The sequence below is a fragment of the Cynoglossus semilaevis genome, chromosome 9, assembly GCF_000523025.1.
Source record: "Cynoglossus semilaevis isolate Cse_v1.0 chromosome 9, Cse_v1.0, whole genome shotgun sequence".
In the NCBI taxonomy this organism is placed as follows: domain Eukaryota; kingdom Metazoa; phylum Chordata; class Actinopteri; order Pleuronectiformes; family Cynoglossidae; genus Cynoglossus; species Cynoglossus semilaevis.
Window position 1 is genome coordinate 8824037 of NC_024315.1, and position 24459 is coordinate 8848495.

Consider the following 24459-nt stretch of genomic DNA (forward strand, 5'->3'; position numbering starts at 1 on the left):
TAAAGGAAGACAACCTTAATTACTCATCAGTGTTATTTATTTTCACTTCAGCTCATTGTAATGTTGAGCAACTGCAACAGTGAGTATTTGAAGGCAGCACTGAACATCCATTTACTGTGCACATACATTAGCCTAAAAAAAGAGCGAAAACCTATGGCATTCTGCAGCTATTTATGTCTCACCAGCAGCTAAGGTGCACCTGAGGGTAATCTCCCCGAGGTTTAGAAGTGGTAGCTCTGAGATACATGTACACATCTCTGTAGTCTCTTTCTCCACCCACAGTGAATGATCACTTCACTGGATATAACTCATAAAAGAACAATCCATGGATGACTAACATGGACCCAGTGAGAGAGGCTGTTAAAGCTGGGTTAAGAACTATAACTGTAAAACTCTTCATGGGTTCTAGTAGCTTCTTCTGAAATATGTGTTTCTGTTTCCTTCGGTTTTAGATTCTTTGGTGTTACCTTGTGTTTCTGGACTATGTTGTCAATGGGTCAACATTTTTCTTTGCTACGGAAAGTAACAAAGTTACAACCTGTATGAAAAAGTGCTTTCAGAAGCCTGGTAGAATTTTGAGTGATGTTCGCAGATGAAAAAAGTTGATAAAACAAAAAGACTGGGGCTTTTAATCTCTTCTAAAATTATTCATATGTTAATTATGCACAATGTGAGCAGTAGATGTTAATTTACATGTAACCATAATTAATTAATTAGAAAATGATCCTCATTATGTTGTGTTGGTCTGTGAATGAGCCAGTCAGACGGATGAGTTCAGTGTTGCCGTGGCTCCTGATGTCTTTTTAATTGGATACTAATGTTATTTCTTTTTTCCTGCTCTTCTGTTTGTCTGGCTCTGTCCCCGTGTGGATCTAGCAAACCTGACAGGTAAACAAACTACTTATTATCCTTTCCTCAGGCCTGGGGGTATTTTCCTTGAAAAGCCTTTGCAAATAGTACTTTAGATAATGGTTCCCAGTAGAGTTAGGATTATCCTGATGTTTCTTTAATGACTGCACAGTAAACCACCGTGTATTGGGTAAATTTGAACTTGGAAATGTGCACACAGGGCATAAGATAAAGTAGTTGCCTGCTTATACGAACTCACCGCTGTAGTTTTTTCGTCATTCGGGATTGAACCAAACTACAGCAGATGTCCTTCAACACGTGCTCCCGACAAACAATGGGGCAGTAAATGGACTAGAATTACACTTCTCAACACTTGGAGATAAGAATTGTTGTCGGTTTCTCCTCTGATAATGCAAAGCCCAGATAAATGACCTAAAAATAGTTTTGAGGTGAAAGTGAATTATTTTCGTTATGACGCAGAACGCCACTGTACGCAATGTAATGTGTCTTCAGCCTTTAACCCAAACGGCTGCATATATCCTATTAGTTGATATTGTAATCTGAAACGAATTGTTACCGGCATATCGGCTATCGATTGATATTACATTAACATTGGACATACCTGTAAATATATATTACATAAAATAACAGTGCTGCTCGAGGTGCGCCTTATGTTGGGTGCACCTTATATGAATAAATATCCATTTAATGGATGATGATTAACTTAATGATGGGGTGCAGATTATAGACAGCTTTGTTTCAATCATAGTTTCAATAAATATTTTGAATCCATTGATGGATTCATTCTCATTATGTGGAATCCCATTCCATCTCTGTCTGCTTTCCAGGAAAAGAGCTGAGGCTGAGGGCAGGAAGGGCAGCTTTCCCTGCAGCAAAGCCATGTCATCCCACCATCCCACTGATCCCGTGGAGCTGCGTCGGATTAACTTCCAGACTCCAGGTAGACTGTGACTCTTACAAAACTGTGCATCAGTTTCTGCTGTTCACAGTGTGTACAGATAAACTCCTGTTAGAGGGTTAGTGCTTAACAGAGTTGACTTTGTGTTTTCCTTCCAGTCTACCGTGTATCAGTGTACCGTGGTTATCGCCGTTTGTCAAGTTAGTTGGTCTCAGTCCAAAAAAATGTTTAAGTTTCAAACCCATTCCAAGTATTTCTTCTTTTCTTTCTCTCTCTTTCTTTATCCATTACTCTTGTTCTTCCTTTCCTTATTACCTTTCTCACATTTTGTCTTTTCTCTCTCTCTCTATTTCTCTATCATTTAAACATTATTTTCTTTTTCTTCTTTTTTACGTTTTTCTTTCCTTTTTCTCTCGCTCTTTATCTCCTCTAACCTCTCTCTCTCTTTCCCCTTCTTTTTTTCCGTCCCTTTTCTCTTTTCATACCAGCTAACTGTCCATCCCCAAAAGGATGAAGCTGCTCGAACTGACATTTATTAAAAATGCCGATGGAAAATCTCCTTTTGTTTTCATGTTATTTTTATCTGGCTGCGTCTTCACCAGTGTGTCAGTAATCAGAGGACATGTTATTTTGCTTCAGTAACCTCTAGGACATGCACATTGTTCTGCTTCTGTCTGTCCACAGAGAAACCGATCACTTAACAACAAAAAAAATACATTTTCATCTGCTCATTGTACTGACCTTGGACCAAACACTAAACAAGAACCTCCTCTGAGATTCCTAACTCCTAACATTTTCCACCAAAAGGTTTATATGTACATAAATCAATTTTTTTTTTGCTATCTGTGTTTAACAGGCATGGCCAGTCACCCTCCCGTCTCCATCTCTGAAATGGCAGATCACATTGAGCGCCTCAAGGCAAATGACAATCTCAAGTTCTCCCAGGAGTACGAGGTAGGAATGCTGATTACAGGTCCCTGGAAGTCTCTAACTTGGGGAGTTCATATGGTTTTGATGCAGCCAGGATCATATTTATCTCTGACTCATCTATCCCTGTTCTATTTCTTTCGTGGACGCAGTGACAGTTTCTTTGTCGCACTGTCTCTACGCTGGAGTTGTTTGATTTATCTTCATAGAAATATATATAGGAGATAAGCATACATTTGCTCTCCCTGGCGTCTTGTTATCTACACAAATGTTGGAGCCAACTTGAAATTGAAACTCAGAAACTTTGCCAATAGCGAGATGACTATCGAGCCCCTGCTGTCTCAGGGACTGAGCCACGTGACAACCTTTTTATTTTGTTTTCAGAACCTTCTTGCGACTTTTTATCTATAAAGCGACAAGTTACAAATCTAGCCACTCCTTCAGATGTTAGTAGAGACTTTCGGAGAATTAGAGTAAAAGCATGTTTCAATTTTCGTCTCCTCAGTCAGATGCAGATGCTGCCAAGGCTCATGGTCTGAAGGCAGATGAAAACTTTGTTGCCACTGCCTGTAAATGGAAAATATTCTTTTTCTAAAAGGAATTAATGTACAAACAGTATTAATGGTTTACTGTGACATTTGTACAGTAGGCTACAAGAACTAACCAAAAATGATAAAGGAAAAAAGCTTGGCTAAAGGTGAATGTTTGAAAACGTAAAATAAAATAAAAACATTTTAACCCTGTTAAACCTGACACGTAAAAAACTCTAAAATAAGTAGTTAACAGGTAAAACATTATAACAAAATAATTGAAAAAAATAATACACTAGATGATTTTGTCAACTTTTTGCTCACTGTAATGTGCTTTTTAGAAATAGAAAAAATTAAAAATTTTGACCATAACGTTTCAAAAACAGAAAACACTATGGTTTAATTTTCTACCCCAACTGTCTGTTACAATTGCATGTACTTTTGTTAATTGTGTAAATGAGGTGTTGACAACATTTAGCCTCGTCTAGAGACTACAACAACTACAACTACAGAACTTTTTATGGTGCATTCAAATATACTCATTAAAAAAAATCAAAAACGTCATTATAATTTTGATGGCTTTATAGCAAATTGCTCAGAAATGACAAAAATTACTCTGGGGACTCATTTAATGGATAAAAGCCTGAGTGGCACACAGCTTTAATTGGCTGCCAGAAGAGAAAGGAAGACGTGTAGTGTCGACAGTGATGGGGAAACTGTCAAATTATTTACTGAGGAGAAAAACAGAGCGAAGATGTTTCGGGGAAAACGTGTTGGGAAAGAGGGTGAACGAGGATAGAAGAGACAGTGAGGGAGAAGCTGTGTGTAATTGTGGTGTGAGTTGGAACCAGTCCGCTGAGCCCCACATTCTCCCCGCGTGAGTATGTGCTTTGTTCGGAGCTGAACCCTTAACGAGGAAAAAGAAGGATGGAAGGAGCAGGACCGAGGAACAGAGGAGGAGAGAGGGGCCAGAAATGATTGCGGTGTAATAATCAGACACACATGATGTTGGGCAGCGAATGGAAAACGCACTCAAACACACATCTGCACACATACATATAGATGCACTCATCCAGTACCACCCCTGTTCATTTTCCCTAACCAAACCATAATTATGTGTCATAAAATATTCAAAATTGCTAAACTGCTCTGGCTCTGGCCCCTCCGTCCCTCTCCGCTGACAGCCTCGTAATGACCTCATGTCTGCCTCTCCCACCTAACAGTAATGGTTACACTGTAATAACCCTCATGGATCTTAATGTGTTGGTCTAACACAACCATCCTTTCACTCCCAGCGGCATTTATTGTGCTTTTATCATCTTTCTCTGGTAACTCTGTTTTTTTTCCCTGACAAAATGGAAAGTCCCCACCTCACTGTTGTTTCTAAAAAGTGGAATATTTCGCTGTGCTGCTTGTCTTTCCAGTGTCAGTAAAGCCTCTTCAGTTCTCAGATTTTACTTGGTTTCCATCTCGGCAGGGTTAGCGTTTACCAACACCGGTCAAAGTCTGTACACCAGACTGTCCAGACTGTTTTCAGTGCGGTCCTTGTTCAATAATGTTAACCACTGGAGCAGTTACTGCACAGCTTGTGATACTTGATACTTTAATTGAAGGCTACACAAATTCAGTGAATTCTGGCTAATTCATTTTGAACAAAACATCTTTTATTTTCCTATTATTTCCTACTATAGAAAGAATTGATTCCAAACATTTTCTCTTTGTAATATATGTAACAGTAGGACTGACCATGGGAGAGCCCTGGTGAAGTCGTCCTTAAAACGCTTAAAACGCCAACATCCAGTCGAACGTGAATGATTCGTGCATGTGCATTTTAGCCCTGTTTATTAAAGTCAGTGTGAGTAAAAACAGCAGAAATATGAGATGAGCAGCAGGAGGAGATAACAGAAGGAGAGAAGCAGCAGCTTTTAGTCAGCAAAAAAAGTTAATGAAGTTCACTGTTGTGACCTTAATTCAATTTGTCAGAAAGTTGTGTGCACAGGAACCCATTTCCATTTTTCATTTAGGAATGAGTCCATCCCGTAACGAGGCAAAACATTTTGCACTAAAAAACACCTTACTGTTTATATGTGCCGTCATTTGAAGGAAAATAGGAATCTGCAAAATTTGGCATGACAAGTCACGGCAAAACATTGGAAATCAGAATCCGCCAAACCATCACAACCCATGCATCTCTGAGTTAAAGCAAAAGAAAACATTTTACAGGGAACTGCAGCAAAGCCAATAAATAAATTACTAAAGTAAAAAAGAAAATAACAAAATCTAGAAATGTAAAAATAAAAATCCGGAATCTGGAAATGCTACCTGAAAATAAATAATTTTTTTCTCGTCAAATGAACAAATGTTGTTTAATATATATATTACTGAATTCAATGGGTATTTTAAAAGAATTGTTCAAAGTTTTGCCAAAAAAAAAAGAAAAGAAATAAGCCAGAGAGTGCATCTTGTTAAGCTTAGCTAAGTAGCTAAAGTAGCTAAACCAAAGGGAAAGGCAATCAGTCCTAAACTAATGATTTGCTAAGGCTAAAGTAGCTAAACCAAGGGGAAAGGCAATCAGTCCTAAACTAATGATATAAAAAAAGTTAAGCAGAAATAATTATGATAGACAATGTGTTTGCCGAAAGTTAAAATATTGTTGAAAAACATTTTTCAATAAAAACGCTTGGTCCGAATGACATTTTGAAGTTTCCTCACTTTAGACTCTGGATGAAACCTTATGTACACTTTTTCAGACAGATTTTAAGATGAAAACATCATCTCTAAACAGACTGTATCTATCGTCGCACATTCATTTGTCTTGTCTGATAATAATAAATGAAGTCCATGCAGCGGCAGCACACTGTGGTCTTGTCTGATAATAATAAACGAAGTCCATGCAGCGGCAGCACACTGTGTCCTTTTTACAACTGAACAAAGCATTTGCAAAGGAAAACCAAAAATCCTTATCAAAACAAATATCTCAGTCTCATGTGTGTAGTGGCTTTTTTATCACGGCCTCATTACTGACAACACAAACTGGAGCTGACGAGAACATGAGAAACACTAACAGTATGTTACAGAAAAACATTTCCAGGTCTTTTGATCTCTGTGCCCTGCTCTGATCTGGATTTGTGTGTCTTCCAGTCCATTGACCCTGGTCAGCAGTTCACATGGGAGAACTCCAACTTGGAGGTCAACAAACCAAAGAACCGCTACGCTAACGTCATCGCCTATGATCACTCCAGGGTTATACTCTCCAGCATAGACGGTAAGACACGCTGCTGTGTGCATGTGTGTGTGTCGTTTGTGTTCACGTGTGTTTACTTTTTTTCTACACGGTTGAAATCACAAAATTTTTGATAGAAAACAAATTGTGGTCACTCACATTTCTTCAAGTTGATGCATGTAGGTTTTAGAATAAGTATAGTACGTAGTAGAGTTAAGGCTAAAAAGTTGTTATGAAATTATTCACATATTTTGGGATGTTTTATTATTATTATTATTATCACAATATAATTTTATTATTACATTATATTAATAATTAAATAACCCTTTAATTGCTCATTACAAAATTAAACAGCTGGTCCCAAATGGTACATTGAAAATAAATTGGTTTGATCTCGCTTGACTTCTGTAATGACCGTGTCAAATTATTTATTTATTTATTTACATCCAAACCCAACAATGATTCAGTCATTAACCTGGATTAAAGTGTTTGTTAATGGTCTAGAATCAGGAAAAGAATGTACCAGGATCCCTCTCTCATTGTTCTCATTTTAAATCTCACCCACTCCGCTGGGAAAGACCCAAGGCAGAGAAAGTGGCAGATCCAATGAGGGGAGAGGGAGCCATGTAGTGGGAGGCCAGGTCTAAACAGATGAGCCTTATCTGGGCAGAGCAGCTCCTTCCACCCCCGTCTGTTCTGGAGCCCTGGCAGTCTGTCTGTGTTGAGCTTATAACACAGTTACACAGCACACAAACACACATATATACAAAGATATACTTGTTCATGTATCCACGTCCTGCTGGTGAATTCATTGGAAGTGTAGTTAACGGTTGTACCACCTAGCCCCTCAACAGAAACCTGGACTCAGTACTGAATGGCTAACTCACTCCGATACCTTCATCTAAACTGAACTCCAACCTCAAAACCCCGTCTTTACCTTCCAGCAGCCATTTAAACTCATGGAATCTAGGGTTTTGGTTGGCTCACAGTCTTCCAACACTGTGAATATACTGTAGTAAAACAGGACCACACACAAATACTGCTGTAGATTCAAAACACATGCCCAGGATGTGCACAGGCAAAGATATGCGGCGTGCATTTATGAATACACATTCTGTGCCAAAACCAGTGCAGCCATTAAGGGACTGAATGTATGTGCGTGTGTGTTTCATTGTAGTTGCCTGCAATAAAATCACAGTGAGCCCCAGCATTAATCCCAAATGCCCTCAAAAAACCGAGGTTGACAAACATGTGTTTAAAACTCTTCTTCGTAAACATCCAATTTTTACAAAGGTGCTTGAACACCTCACATTATTCTGTCTTTTTTTTTTTTTTTTTTGGTTGTTGTTGTTTTTATTGCTGTCTGACGATGGCTCTGGATTTTACGATGACACGGCGATGATTTGTTCTCGTAGAAGAGGAGGCTAAAGGAGACTTTGCTGTGGAAGTTTCCGCTGTCGGGGTTTTTATGCGGTTCATTGACTTCCCATCTTTTCTAATGTGAGGTACTTTCAGACGTCTCAATGGAAATTTTGTGTCCCCCTCAGGCAGAATTGGGTCACAGCTAGATGTACACACAGACACACAGACACACACACACATCTGTGTGTGTGTTGATTTGTGCACTCTGGTGTTCTGGTGTATACGTGCATGGCAGAGTTGTGACTCAGTAATTTTTGGGATTATGGTATTAGGCCCCAGATGAACAGGGCTGATCCTAAATCAGACACACACTGACAGTCTCTCATATATCCCTCTCTCTCACACACACACACACACACACACAATCCCTTCCAGGACAAGCGGTGTCAGCCGAGTCTTGCATAGGGATGGTCTTACAGTCATATTGCCTTTCAGAGCAACATTTCCAAAGTATACTGAGATTAGGCCCATGATCGTCTTAGCATTTATTATAAAATGCAACAGCTGAACAATCCAACACTAAAGGATGCATAGTCCTGCAGAAACATTAATCCCCCTGCCATGACCCCGGATGATCCACACTCTTTATTACTGGGACATAAACCTGCTTTTATGGACCTCCATTTGAATAATCCATGCAGATTACTCCACCGCAAATCAGAATAGAGTTCATACTCATCTGCAAAGAAAATTGAGTGGACAATGAGTGTCTCCCTCTGATGTGCTGAGACGTGCGACAGCCTGATGTCATTCATCATGCAGATGCTGGGCATGAACAAATACTGCAGGGCGTCAGAGTAATGACTCTGTTATATCTCATTTCAGGACATTGGAATTCATTCTTCTCATTTCTTGTGGCAATCTTTTCCCCATTTTCCTTAATCTCATACTTTTTCTCTGTGTGTGTGTGTGTGTGTGTGTGTGTGTTTTGCAGGCGTCCCAGGTAGTGACTACATCAATGCCAACTATGTCGATGGCTACCGCCGTCAAAACGCATATATCGCAACTCAGGGTTCCCTTCCTGAGACCTTTGGAGATTTCTGGAGAATGGTCTGGGAGCAGCACACGGCCAACATTATTATGATGACCAAGCTGGAGGAAAAGTCACGGGTAAGACCAAGCGGAGAGGACACAATCTACGGCAGAGGATGGATGAGAGAGGATATGGGCAAAAAAAAGTTCTGTGGATGCAGCAGTAGAGAAGTATGAAACAGTGCAGGTGTAGGACAGGGTGAGTTAGTCGAGATAAGGAGAAGGTGGAGGCTTCAACATGATTGTGGATTTAAAATTAATGATAAAGTTTCACAAAGGAAATGCAAGGATTAGGGGAAAGTATAGTTTTAAAGTAACGAACGTCATAGATTAAACCCCCGTTTTTGGTTATCCATTTTGCCCACAGTCTACAAGTCTGAAGTCATTTGTCTGTTATCATCTCAGAGCTGACATCACTCTGAGACTCTGAGCTGACAGGTAGAAGTACTTTCCTCTCTGCTGCCTGGCGTCTCTGCCGTTCACTGAATAAAGGAGAACAAGGTGTGACTCTCACATGCGAAGTTGCCTTGAAGTTTTGAACGTTAGAAAATCTCACACCAAGTTGGTAACACCAACTACGAACACATCCCTTATAATGATAGAAAAACCTATTTTGTGTCAGTTCAATTTAAGCTAAGTGCACTGGCCAACTTGGCCGGCCATCTGACGTTGTGACCTTGTCATGAACTCGGTTCTAAAGCGGAGCCCAAACGTCTGGATTCTGCTGAACTGGCAGATTCATAGAGTTTTTAGACACGTTCCTGGAAAAAGCTGCGGATTGTTTGAACCCATAATTCATCCAGTCCACCAGCGGCCTCAAACAGATCTCCGGCAAACTTCCAGCGGCTCTGCCTGGAATACATTATTTTTCTTTATCAAGACATAAGTGATTTCATTACCCACAATTAACTGCTTTAGTATATGACATGTAGTGTTTAACAGCATATTTATGTTTCAGACAATTCCTTGTTTGAAAGTTGATTTGATCAAAGTGATCAAAGGTCACATGATTTGGTCGGGGTCTTTGTTTAAGAACTAATCTCAGGAGCTGGACCGTGGATTAGGCTTGTTAATCAGTCAGTCACTTCAACTCTCCCTAACCGTCGGGATAAGAGAACAGGAAGGAGTCGAGAAGCGTGGTAGATTTTTCTTTGAGAGGAAAAGTACCTCCGTTCTGTTTCTAGTTGAGTTCTGAGTTTGACAGCTGTGGAGATGTAGTGGACAGAGCAGGGACAGACAGAACGTTCATTATTTATATGGTGAAGGCACAGTACAGAATGTGTGGATGTAAGAGAACAGGACGAGAGAAGGAGGGAGACGGAAAATGACATTTTGTACAGAAATAGTTCCTGAAACCAACCAATATACAGAACAGGCCTTTATAATGACCGGGCTTGAAGTGTCACGGGGTTGAAATCAGCAATCAGCTGAAAAGGCTGTAACAGGGTCGACTCTGGTTGTGGGAACCTGGCTGCTGTTAGCACACGAGGTACTGGAGTTTAAACCTTCTTGTCATGTGAGGATATGGACATAATCTGAAGAAGTGTAGGATTAGAATCATGATTTTTTTTTTTTATGGCCAAAGGAAATGATCACGTCCTTTCATTTGTGCTTTTGCTCCTATTGACCTGTGCCTGCCTTGTGTTAAAACTGTTTCCTTTTCATCTTTGTCCAACTGTCTCTGTTGTGTCTCTCTGACCCTCAGATGCCCTCTTATTTCTACTCTAAGGCAAGACCTCTCTTTCTCTGCTTTTCTAACCACTCTTCAAAGCACAGCCTCACCTCACATGGTTTTCTCTTTACCTTATTTATTCAGTGCGTTTTTTCCCTCCCCCCGCTGTTCCTCCCCTCCCCTTCCTCCCCCTCTCACCCTCACCCACTCCCCACTCTCTGCGATAGCCGGTGCGCACACAGCCAGTGAGAACGCTGGATTGTCTTCATCTCACCACATTCACAGGGCATTTGTAGTTAACTAGAAGGAGGTTTATTGAAACCACAGCGGTTCAAAAGGAGTGCACATTATTGTCTACAGTTTGCATGGTCACACCCTCAGCTGGTTTTCTCTTTTCCTGTCTTGTGGTTATGCAATATAATAAGAATCCCTGTCAGTTTTTTGATACCCCGGTCATAATCTCATAAATGAGCCGTATATCTCTTCTCTTGACCGACCAAATGTGAACAGAAGGCTGACATTTCCTGAACATAATTAACGTTTGGTTTTTAAGAGCTTGAATTAAATTTCCTAAATTAAATTAAACAGTTACTACACTGAGCAACAATTATCTACCCAGCCAGCAGAGCCACACGGGCCCCAGTGGGTCTATACATGGGCAACATGTACACAGAGTCGGGGAGTTCAGCGACGGGCCACAGCTTATTCCAAACCTTATTTCAAAAATGGTATAAAACTAAAAACCAGTAATTTGCTAATGTACATTTATTTTGACAGGCTAAAAGGCATTCAAATTTATTCTAGGAATGAAAAGCTGACATCCCAGAACATCTTACCATTTATGTCTACTGCCTCTGCCTAAAGGTTTGCGTTAGCCAATCACAATTACAGGTTTTATATTGCCACTTTTTAGTAAAAAACAATCCCAATTTTTCTAGAAATACTACTTCTTTCCTGATACCATGTCTTGCAAACTTGTACGAGCACGTACTCACTGATCCTCAGTACTGTCACATACTTATATATATATATAGGAACAGTATATATTTGGGATTCAATAAATATGTTATCAACTGGAGGCAGTGTTATATAAGTGGCACTTCTCTGTGAGAGACAGGGAGACGTGCAGTGTGTGTGAGCTCAACACAGACCACGGTGAGGACAAGTAGAAATATACAGAACTTACAGACAGTTTTATTTTCTTCTCAATATCAGAAAATTACGGTAATCCAAGAGGAAATAAATATGTCTGAATTTATATAACATCTTCAAACTGACACTGTCATGGACATGGACAATGTACTAGTAAAAGTAAGGATTGAAAAATAAATAAATAACATTAAAACATTTACAGAAAATGAGAATTTACAAAAAACACAGTGAGACAACTTTCTCCTACTTCCCAGTGTTACTTTAACTGCAGTAGCACTATGACATTAGCGTATTCAGCGCTAAGGTTTGTCAGCTGTTCAGGTGTTTTGTTAGCATGAAGGTAGTGAGACACTGAACTGCAGTAGGACAAAATACTAACAAGGCATTGGATCGACACACGTTTCAGAGCACAATTATGAGTGTATGAGTGAACTACGGAGCCCGATACCATCACTGTTGAAGCGTCCCCAGTCAGTCGTTACCATTTTCATGATTTCTTGGGCCTGGGGCCCATATGGAAACTGGGAAATAGCTCACTCTGCACCCACACAGGTTACCTTCTGTATACCGCCTATTTGTCTTCGGCTTATGGCACGATCATCCAGAAGAAAATAATTAAATATCATTAAAACCCTCTTAGCGTTTGATCATTATGTTTAGGCTATAACAACACAGATGATCACAGACGGTCCCACTGCGGGAATCATGTCGGCTTCCTTCCATTTAGCACCGATCAAACTACATACGAGCGGCAGTTATGCTGCTGGCTCATATATTAATGGATAGTAAATTCTTCACACCAGGCACTCGCTGCCATCCACATTAATCTTTCGCAGTGGATATATAACCCCCCGCAACATGGGCGACCATTCTTTTCCCTTCTGTGTCTCAAGGTCTTGTGGGAAAACAACAGTTGAAAAGCTGTAATTACTGCCTGAATGTCCCGGGCCAAAACGCATAATCCCCAGTCTGGAGCAGTGGAATGCAGAATGAACAGAGTTGAGCTCCCTGCTGTCTTTGATGTGAGGACTGGAGGGATCAGCACATAGCGTTTGGTTTGGCCTGATTCTGCCAACGCTCTCCTTCCCTCCTCTGGGATGTTTTCTTCTCAGGAAAGGGGGGAACTGATGCGTTTCGGTGATTAGAGTTGCAGGGACTCAGTTTGCATTGTACAGTATAGTTAACTGAACAGGGGGAGTGTGCTGTGATGTCCCTGTGTCATGTGTGTGAGAGATGGATTTCCCATCTCTCTTTTTTTTTGCAGCTCTGTGGTGGTCCCATGTGAAAGCCCACCAACATGGGGCTGGCTCAAGCAAGACAGCCATTCTATATTTTAAACACATCACACATCTTGGAATTTATGACACTCACGCCAAACAAACCTCCCAATGAACATTACTGTCTGGTTTATTCTCTAAACCTCACTGATTTTCTTCAACACTTCTTCCTTTCTTGTCTCTGCACAAATGCATGTACATAAAAAGTACAATCATGTTTAAACTTCCCTGCACGTCTCAGACAGGTTCCTTCCTTTCTTCCCTTCCAGGTGAAGTGTGACCAGTACTGGCCAACACGGGGCACGGAGACGTACGGCCTCATTCAGGTCACTCTGCTGGACACAGTGGAGCTGGCCACCTACTCTGTCAGAACATTTGCTCTGTACAAGGTACATGTTGTCTTCAGTGGAGCGGAATGAGGTCAAGACTCTACTGATCTGTTAAAATACTTACTGTGTTTATACTTCATTCCTTGGATTTGAAGTCACTTGTCTTGTGGTTCAGCATAACAAAAAGTCATTAGAGCAGAATGTTTTTTCCTTTTCAGGTCAAGTTGATCATTGAAATTAGACTTTAATGGTTGGTGGTTCAGTTTTTTTTTTTTAAGTGGCTCCTGAACACTGACTTGTAGTCAGGCCAAGAACCAGAGTTTGTTGCACTTGTTAATGTCAAAGTCCATCAAACACTGAAGTAACTATAAAAACATATGACATGGTGACAGAAATGCATTGAGGTTTTCTGAAATACGACACATAAAAAGGAAATTTTTTTTCGTGGTAAATGTATTTTCAGTTTAAATACAACATGAGACATCAGTGTCCTATTGGCAAAGGTTTTCCCTGCTGTTAGCGAACGCCTCCTATTCATCAGTAATCCACTGAACCCCCAAACTCCAAAAACCTAGAATAAGGTGTGAATATTTTTATTTTATTTTTTTTAATCAAATTACTTTAGTCGTAGATTAAAAAAGATCTGCTGACGATTCATTTATTTACCAATGACTATCAGCGTCTTCACTCTCATGTGTTGTGGTGCCGAAGAAAGGACCAAAATTATTCACAGCCAACAACTCCATACTAATGGCCTTTATGAAAACTTTTCTCCAGAGTGGCTCAAACGAGAAGCGAGAAGTTCGTCACTTCCAGTTTACAGCCTGGCCGGACCACGGCGTACCTGAACACCCAACACCGTTCCTGGCCTTCCTCCGTAGGGTCAAGGCCTGTAACCCCCCAGATGCAGGACCTATGGTTGTCCACTGCAGGTGAGTGCATGTGTTATCTCTGCATCATTTTTTGAAGATCTGGGAAACAGAACAGGACACAAAAAAAACCTATGAGGATGTATCAGTATGCAGTGTCAGTTTTAAACACTGGTGGCAGCACAACATACATACGCAAATATTAAGCAATCGAACTGATAATTTCTTTACTGTGGATTATTTACCGTTTGAGCTTGAAGATCTGAGTATGTTTAAATTCAAATGAATTGCCGCCTGAGTGGCAGAACGCTTGTGCATTTGGTCGGAAAATTATCCTGGAAACATGTCATTAAAGTGTTGGCTCAGTGTTGAGCAGCAGAGCTGAAATTAAGTAGTTATTTTTCTTACCAGGAAGTGAAGGCTAGAAGAAGACAGAGGGTAGAAGAGGGAATTTGGAACAGAACCTCTGGGGAGGAGGAATTAGTGAAGGATAGATGTGGTGGGGAGCAGGAAGGGGGGAGGAAAGGGGGAATGGGACAATGATTGAGTGCAGAGAGTTAGCAGGGGACGGCAAGTCAATGAATGTGCAGAATGAGAGAGAAGGTGAGGTCATATTCAGAACACGTGGAGTGGAAATGATGAATTAAAGGGAAGGGAAAAGGTGGAAAGAAAATGGAGACTAAAATGTACAAACGTGGAGGATAACGTGGTGGAGCTGGTGTAAGAGTGTCGGGAGGCACTTAGAGAGGAAGGGATGATAAATAGGCAGGAAGATGAGGACAGGTTGGCAGGAGAGCAGCTCCTGTGAATCTTCTCCAACAGTCAGATGGAGTCTCTAACAGGATTAGCAGTAAAATTTAATTATCCCTGGAAAACGCCATCGACATTTTCCTTAACATGTCAACCAGCCTCGGCTTCAAACAGTGAACCTAATCTCTATCCCCCCAAGCAGTGTTCACTCACACTCACACTTACACACACACACAAACACACACACATGTGCACGCTGTTATCATCGTGACTGTATAAAGAGACTTTTGTGATTTTCAGAAAGATGCTTGGTCAGGCTGTTTTAACAGTTAGGCTGCAGCACAGCAGAAATGTGAAGGGAGGTTAAATGTATTACATTTCTGGATGGTATGTTGATAGGAGGAAATGTCTGGCTACATTGGCAGTCAGACATGATGCTGACTCACTGCTGATGCCAGTTTCAGGTCTTCGGTTGGAAATGTTGCCGGCTGGCATTTTTGTTATATTTAGTTGATTTAGACTCAATATGTTAGCTTTCGAACTTTTTCACCAGGGCCAGATTTGTGTCAGGTTTTAGACACGGCACAGGAAATCCATGTCTGCTGTACTTACTTGTGAATCCAATCAAAAAATCTAATTCCCATCTGGGTTTTTTTTCCATAATTTGCACAACACAGTGCGGGAGTTGGTCGCACCGGCTGCTTCATCGTGATCGATGCTATGACAGAGCGCATCAAGCATGAAAAAACCATCGACATCTACGGTCACGTCACACTGATGCGTTCCCAGAGGAACTACATGGTTCAGACGGAGGACCAGTACATTTTCATTCACGATGCACTGCTGGAGGCGGTGACCTGCGGAAATACTGAGGTCCCAGCGAGGAACCTGTTCTCCTACATCCAGAGGCTAACGCAAATTGAGCCGGGAGAGAACGTTACCGGCATGGAGGTGGAGTTCAAGGTGAGAACCATTCACAGTGTCCCCGAGGCTGTAAATCCAAGTGGAACTAATTTTATGATTGTTCATAAAACCAATTAATGGCAATAACCTGACACTTGGCTGGTCCACAATGGAGGTCAGTCATCAGATCCAGCTGAAGACTGGAACGACTGAAGTCAGAGCTGTTATTATTTAGTGCCTCTCGGATGTCTGCGCAGCTAATGGTCAATCATAGACCAATGAAGTCTTTGGTTTATATGGTCACAACAGGCTTGAAATTGAGCTTGTTTATTTCTGGGCCGCTGAGGTTTTAATAGCTGCGATCTAAGTGTTTCTGACATTTTGCTAGGCTAATTTGCTAATGGTTGTTTTATATGTATTATCCTCATGGAGGCACAGAGGAGCACTGGATGTTGAATCAGTAAGCAGAACGTACACTCAGAATTTATTACCTAGACAGTTGACATTAAAACTCCAGGGTTCAAATGGCATTCTGGGCAAACGGTCTTATCATTAGATTCATTTAAAGGTTCACCGTGAGATTTAAAATGTCTATTGAAAGAAATGCAATTAAAAGTGACTTAATACACAGCTCAGTATGATCTCCTTAACCCTTTACTGTGTACGTTATACACTGTACCAACGGCTCCACAGAACAAGGTCACAGAACAGAACAAGCCTGACCTTAACAGTCACTGAAAATCCTATACTTGAGCTGAGCCAAGGGATTTAACTACTCCTGTGGGATTTTTATATAATTATGATGGATGGTGGAATTAGAAGAAAATTAACAGTTTGTGCCTTGGAAACAGAGGCAATACAAAACTTAAAAAAAGAAACAAAACTAAATATTACAGGCTAGTACAAACTTTGTTGGCCGCACACTCCCTTCTATTTATTGGTTAACACACCCCTAATTCTCTACACCTGCAAGAATTAATACCAGAAACGACTTTAACAACAATGCACTCTCACATTTGGATTTAAAAGAACACAGTAAAAACCACCATCACTTTTTTAGCTTGCACAGCCCCTGGTGACAATACATTTCTTAAAAAGTCTTTAAAAAAATCCCAAAAATCAATTTATGTAAATATGTAGCTAGGCACAGTTTTATGGGTTAATTTAATTTAAGGTAATTTAAAAAAAAGTCAACCATTGAGCAAAAGTTATATAGGATACTAATACATTTCTGAAAAAGAATTTTAAAAAATAAAACAAATCTTAAAAAGGACATGAAAATGCACTAATTTGACTGATTAAAATTCCAATAAAAAAAACACTCCAAAACCGCTACATTTTTATCTTACCCACCCCCTAGTGGCACCACACTTTGGCATGCTTTTTTGCTCCCTGCTTTACAAAACTAAAATTCAAATTCTTATCTTATCATACCCAAATAATAAAAATGCACATTGGGACTCCATTTTATTGGATATTGAGGAACATTAGGTTATTCTGACATTCATACCTGACAAAGAAACTCTTTGTCAAATAATCAAGGTTAAAATAAAGAAAAGTGTTGTCACGGCTAATGACGTATTCTTATTCTAAAGTAAAGTAAAAACTACAGTTTGTTGGAGTTTTGTCTCTCTTTGTCACACTTCCTCCACTGAGGAGTTGCCATCTCTCTGAGCTAATCATCTAAACACCACAGGTGACTTAACTTTCGCCAATGAAATAAGAGTCATTTCAGGCATGTGTGAGAGAAGAGATAGCTGCACTAATAGCTTGTGGTAATCCATCACATTAAAACAGATTCTGTTACAGTCACAGCTCAGTCTGAAGAGACTGCCAACAGGAAATGACTCCATGCAGGCCAAACAGATGGTTGGACATAATCACGTGTGTAAAAAGCAAAAGGAAAGCTTTGTGTTTATCTATCACGGAGACAGACGGAGAGACGAGAGACTTCCAGCCAAAGGCAGTTCCACTTACTATCACTGGTGTTAACCAAATGAACTGGTGAACCTCTGGTTAATGTGGGGCTTTCCAACTCGGGTCAGTCCAGAAAACAAGGCGCTGCTGTTTCTCCCACGGTGCTCCAGTAGCCACCGACGGTTGAGGCTCATTTGAAGAGACCCTATTGTTTCTCCCCTGTGTCTGTGGTTTCCCCTCCGTCTGTTCTCTGCTGTTTTATTTTATACCATGTCATCCAATGGTCAAGTGTGAGAGAGAGTTTACATCATGTCCTCCCATCTGCCTGTCTGCACATATTCATATGTATGAATGTGTGTTTTCCTGGGGCTTCTTTCTCATTTTTCATTGGTGCAGGATCAACTGTGGTTCACATGTGCATTGAGACAGTGTGGGGCCTTGTGGTTTCCTGTACCCCAACTCGATTTTCTTTTTCCTCTCTTCTTTCTTCTTATTATGTTTGATTCGGTATCTGCTTCCCCACCACCGCTCTTGTTATATCAGCTCTCCTTTGTTTTTTGTAGAAGACGTCTGGTAGAATATCCTGAGGGCTGTAGAGTCAAACTGATTTTCTAATTCCGGTTGTCCGACAGAAAACTAAGCTTTGTGCTGAAAGCGTTTATGTGAGCTCCTGAAATTCATCTGGACTTTCTCTTGATTTTACTTCCTTTTTCCAACCTAGCAAACGTTCTTTCTAAGGCACTTTTTAAATCCTTTTCATATGCGGGTCTGTATGATTTTGTACTCTGTCTTTTTACAGCGTCTGGCCAGTGCCAAGGCTCACACATCGAGGTTTGTGAGTGCCAACATGCCGTGTAACAAGTTTAAAAACCGGCTGGTGAACATCATGCCCTACGAGACCACACGTGTGTGTCTGCAGCCAATCAGAGGAGTGGAAGGGTCTGACTACATCAACGCCAGCTTTATAGATGGATACAGGTCAGAGAGAGCTAGAAGCTAACTTTACAATCTCCTCTTTTCTGTCTTTGTCCTGAGACGGTCATGTTCATATATAGTTTTTCTGTTTTTTGTGTGTGTGTTCAGGCAGCAGAAGGCCTACATTGCCACACAAGGCCCACTGGCTGAAACCACAGAGGACTACTGGAGGATGCTGTGGGAACACAATTCCACCATAGTTGTCATGTTAACCAAACTGAGAGAGATGGGACGGGTACGGGTGCAGAGACACATACCTCTGTATTCACCATGCAGCTCTAAATCATGTGGTTTCCCCTACCATTATAGAGTTACATTAGGCAACTGGACATGAAATGTTCTCAAGAAATTTCTTGAGAACCTTTAATATCCAGTTGTTACTAATCTCATTTAAGTTAATTTATTTCATTTTGTTTTCTTCATCGTCGTACATGTTTGTTTTGTCGGCCTGCAGGAGAAGTGTCATCAGTACTGGCCTGCGGAGCGCTCAGCCAGGTACCAGTACTTTGTGGTGGATCCCATGGCTGAGTACAACATGCCTCAGTACATCCTTCGAGAGTTCAAAGTCACTGATGCCAGGGTGAGCAGTGGGTTGTTGTTTCTGTCAAAGTCTTTGAGGCATGACGATTTATTTTTTTAATTTATTAAGAATGAGACCATTTTCTCTTCAGGATGGACAATCACGGACAGTTCGTCAGTTTCAGTTCACTGACTGGCCAGAGCAAGGCGTGCCAAAGTCAGGGGAGGGATTCATTGATTTTATTGGCCAGGTCCATAAAACAAAAGAACAGTTTGGTCAGGATGGACCAATCACGGTGCACTGCAGGTAAGATACACACAAGCAACTGACTTTCTTTGGGTAACTGACACACTGATATACTGATATTATATTTACCTGAAGTCCCCTCACCTACAGATACTGGGCTGCAGCTACACCACGGACTTACTAGTACTAGTACTAGTAAAGTATTTCAGCGGCTCTGTAATAGTTTAGGGCTGCATTTCAACCAGTGCTATTGAAAACATGATTTAAACACAGCCTTAAACGCAGTGTACTATGCTGTTTTTTAAACCATTATTTTTAGTACTACATGTAATTGTATCTATAGTAGTATTACATCATCTTCCATTACTGTAACTGAGAGGATTTCTATCCATGTTCACATACATCCATCTTAATTCCCTGTTTCCCTCTGTCCTCTGAAGTGCTGGAGTCGGAAGGACCGGTGTCTTCATCACCCTCAGCATTGTGTTGGAAAGAATGAGGTACGAGGGCGTGGTGGACATCTTCCAGACGGTCAAAATGCTACGTACCCAGAGACCTGCCATCGTTCAGACTGAGGTGATCTTTCACACCGTCGCACTTTCAGTCTCACTCATCATCAAATGTCTTCTGGTTAATATTTGATTCTGTCTACACTTTGGTTTTCATTTCTCATGAAAGTTCTTCCCTCTGTTCTCAGGACCAGTACCAGTTCTGTTACCGGGCCAGTCTGGAATACCTGGGAAGCTTCGATCACTATGCAACATAAAGCCAGTGGCCGTCTCTCATCCCACATCCCACCCTAGTGCACTGTTCTTAGATCACCTACTGGTCTCCAGTATTACTGCATTAGGCTGAGATGTCTCTTGGAAGATTGGGCCACCACCTGCAGAGTGAAAGGGACCATCGGCTTATCACGTACCCACAAACAGCACCTCTAACTGAGCCATAGCCAACTGCAAGACAAGGGTGTTTCCTTTCATCCTCACTCCAAATGCACCCATTGGTCAGTCTGAAGATAAAACTTCAACCGATGATCCAATCAGAGAACTTGACCCCATCCAGATTTTTATTCAGTTAGTGCTTTTGTGAGCACCCAGATTGCTTTACTTCGTTAGGGTGTGGAACTCTCACCTTGTTCACCACCAGTGTAGCATCACCAATGAAAAAAAAAACAGAAACCAGCTACAGTATTTAGCTGTCACGGGAAGTTTTTTTTTAAATTATTTTAAGGATTGTCTGGAAGAAGACAACAAATCCTTGTGGACTTAAAGAACTGGGACTTTTGAGCACCACAGATTTGCCAACAGGAGACTGAATAAACACACACACACAGCACACAGTGTTAAAGAAGACCAAGAACACACTCCAAAAAGGACACTTTGTTTGTGTTTTGTTCTGTTTTGTTTTATAAACAGACACATTCTGCTGTTTGAAAAACACAATTCTTCTTCCTTATAATGACAAAAGCCACCAGTTTAACCTTTTGCTTCTTGATTTAAGATGTGAGGATTTAAAGAGAGGTTTAAAATATATACTATAAAGTAAGACATTCATTTAGTTTTCTATAAAAAAATACTGATTTTATCTTCTATCCATATAGCATGTTCTGTTACAGACTGATGACTTTGTCCCCACTGAGCATCCGAGGCAAAGTTGTTACTTTCCGAACCGTAGCTTTTCCTCAGTGGTTTGATAAACAGCACTGTTTTGAAGTGTACAATCAAACCTAGTGTGGGAAAAGTTCAGGAAGTTATGAAGAGTAAATCTCCTATATAGTTTAACCACTCTCTCTCCTTTTGAATAAACACATGCATGAGTCGTAGCCTCAACCCTACTTAACCTCCAAGCCGAGCGCGACCTTTATGTTCTCGAATCTAACTCCTCGAATCCCTGAGTGCTACAGTGTTAACCTCACTGCTAACAGCCCTGAAGAAAACACCTGTCACCACAGAACACACCACCACAAAAGAGTGCTAACAAAGAAAATCGACTTATGTGTCCAAATAACAAAGCTATTTCAAACAGAGAGCGAGAAGTGGATGTAAAATAAAGGGGTGTGAAGGAGGACGGGGGAGGAACAGTTTTTTTTTTTCTTACTGGAATGCTCACCTATGACTTCTCTCCGTCTACTTTCCTGTGCAATAATTAGATGTATATTATATTTTTTGTTTGTGTCGAATCACTAACAGCAGTTTTATGCTATGGAGATGATTCCGATGACGGCACAAACATGGATGTTACGCTTGATCATGTTCCCATCAACACACCATGTGTCCACCCGCGGAATGACTGCTGACCTCATAACAACGTTCGTCTTTTGTCCGTGTCACCCACCCTGCTCGATGATGTCACCCATCCGTGTGTCAAGGCAACCAATGAATGATCCGACTCACTTCTCGAACAGCATCTAATAAGTATTTTAATTTTAGATTTCTAGTGCCTTATATTACACGCCTATTTTGATAATTACTTTTAAGGGTTTTATGTGTAATTTCAAGTGTGCACGGTTGGAAGTGTGTGTACTGAATGTCTGTGTAATTTTTTTGTTTATGTTACTATATATATATATATATAAAACATAACTTTTTTTTTTCAGCTGTGAAACTTTGTATGGAAGGCGATATGTTGGCTTGACACTTGGACTGATAAATTCTAATCCAGGAACTATAATCCAGGAATTACAGTATATAGAATTTTAAATGTTATTTGAGATGGGATCTGATGAGAAACAGTAATAATACCTAAAAGAAATAGGTTGATATCAGAATGTGTGATTATGCTGGTATAAAAAAAACATTTCAGAAGTCATCACCTCAGTATTTTCTCTTTCCAGGACTAAGCTTTATGAAGAGGAGCAGTATACAAGTTCTAGCCATCTTAAGACAAACAGCACAGGCTGTTTGTGTAATCCGTAATCAGTAATCTGACCTGACACCATGAACACAAAATCTGTCTAATTTAATCATTTTGTTTTCTTTCATACAAGCTGTGTTATATTTTTTTTGTTTTGTTTTACCAACAGACGCTGAGAGAAGTTCTACGTCTAACACATTCATCCTAACCCGTCTGTGTTTCGTATCTAAGTTAACACTTTATTATATACAACGTTTCGGTGGACCTCCAGCGGATCTCTGTAACCCTCGCTGTCATTAAAGTATGCATGGTACCACTTTGGAGATGGCCCTTTGGTCACACCTGTAATGGGAAGACTTGCACTTTCTCTCTTTTTACTATGCACTACACACTCGTACCCTGTTCTCACCTTTAGACCCCCGTCCACCTCCAAAAGCAGTTTTACTTGAACTCAGTAAAATGTAAAATGGACCCTGTAACGCTCACACGGTTGTGTATATGTAAATAACACCAAAATACACAAGTAATAAAATGCACATTTGCATTTACATGAATAGATAAATAATAAATAATTTATTAAGTGACTGAACGTGATCAGCTATAGAGAGTGATATCATAAATGGATGCACCTGATATACAGTTTTAACGACACAGTGGTGCCGCGGGCAATACATCACAGTGTGGATTTGTTAAAAGTTTCACAGCAAAGTGTTCTATTTTACCCCCCAAATGTATCTAGTAGATGGATAAAACTGGAGTTTATAAATTGTATAAAATAAAAAAATAAAAAACAAAGAAAACATAGTGTGTTACTCGGATCAGTTACCTCCAAGGGTTCTGTAAATGTAAACTCTTTCTTTTGTTCCGTTTCCTGCTCAGAGTTAACAAGTGCTTTTTTTTTATTTTCATACATCGGTTCTGGGAGTGTGTGAAAACCAGATAACAGGTCTGTATGGGTTTCTGTTCTTTGTCGACACAAGTTTCATTTGTTACAAATAAACTCAAGGAAATAATCCCTGCTACTGTTTGAGTGAATAAAAACCAGGACTGAGTCTAACTGCACGTGATTGTCTTTTTGTTTTCACAATAAATCACTGTGTTTACACTCTCACCAGGTTGATTTGGCTCAAGGGAGTAGGGTGGATTTTGACTTCGGTGTGGACACTTGAAATGCTTTTACTTTCATTTCACCTTTTTTATTATTTTTATTACATGTAATCTATTACCCAAAAATATAGAAGGGTTGTAATCAAAATTTCACAACTTCGACTGAAGTTGTGAAATTTCGACTAACAATCAACTAATCAATGGAGGTTTTGCCGCGCTGGATAGCCTGGTCGGCCGAAATTAATGCCCAGTGATCCCTCTCTGATCGCGGTAGTTGCGTTCCAAGAACCTCCCCAGACTGTATTACCCTTTCCCACACAATTATATGCACACTAGAGTTGTATAATGGAAATATAAGACATATATATTACGTAAATTAAATACACATTGTAGTGGCGCGGCGGACGTTAGCGCTCAGCTGCCTAAGAGAGAGAGCACGGGAGTGGTGATGCAGGTGCAGCCCCGGACAGATGTGAGCGCAATCCAGTAATCAAGTCTCTTCTTATATTATTAGGAGCCGGGACCAAGGAGAGAGGAAAGTGAATAGAGGAGAGGATACTGGCCAAGACGGACCGTATATGTAAGCTGGCTAAAATTTCACCTATCATGTTGGTCAAAACCTGGTCAAACATTGAAAAAATGTCATGAAAATATTTGAAAAAAAGAATTTCAAAATTGTACTTTTTCTACATGTTTCTCGTCAGATTAGAGCATCTGGAAAAAAAAAATTGGAATTTTTTTGGCAAAATCTAAATTTTACTTGTAATGTGGTCAAATTTGAAAAATGTTTATTGATATTTTTGAAAAAACATTTAAAAATGTTATGTTATCTGCGTGTTTCTCATCAAATTATAGCATTTTGGAAAAAAAAATTTAAAATGTTTTTTGAAGTTTTAAGCACAAAATATTCACTTGGCAGCATGTTTTAGGAACTAATCTTAAGGCTATAGGGTTAGGGTTCGGCTATAGTAAGGCATGTTTTGGGTG

At 40.3% G+C, this 24459-nt stretch overlaps 1 protein-coding gene across 19 annotated transcripts in view; it reads left to right on the plus strand.

Moving 5' to 3' along the window:
• Positions 1 to 23160, plus strand: part of ptprdb (protein tyrosine phosphatase receptor type Db) — a 143127-nt gene extending 119967 nt beyond the window's left edge. For all 19 annotated transcript variants that reach the window (XM_025058776.1, XM_025058777.1, XM_025058779.1 and 16 more), the window contains 14 exons: positions 877 to 888; positions 1698 to 1810; positions 2625 to 2722; positions 6367 to 6490; positions 8805 to 8980; positions 13273 to 13392; positions 14110 to 14264; positions 15629 to 15914; positions 18571 to 18749; positions 18855 to 18981; positions 19201 to 19326; positions 19418 to 19572; positions 19953 to 20088; positions 20210 to 23160. In XM_025058776.1, the coding sequence (XP_024914544.1) occupies positions 877 to 888; positions 1698 to 1810; positions 2625 to 2722; positions 6367 to 6490; positions 8805 to 8980; positions 13273 to 13392; positions 14110 to 14264; positions 15629 to 15914; positions 18571 to 18749; positions 18855 to 18981; positions 19201 to 19326; positions 19418 to 19572; positions 19953 to 20088; positions 20210 to 20278 (1876 nt within the window). In that variant the 3' untranslated portion in view covers positions 20279 to 23160. The remainder of the gene's footprint in view (positions 1 to 876; positions 889 to 1697; positions 1811 to 2624; positions 2723 to 6366; positions 6491 to 8804; positions 8981 to 13272; positions 13393 to 14109; positions 14265 to 15628; positions 15915 to 18570; positions 18750 to 18854; positions 18982 to 19200; positions 19327 to 19417; positions 19573 to 19952; positions 20089 to 20209) is intronic.
• The last annotated feature ends 1299 nt before the right edge of the window (positions 23161 to 24459 follow it).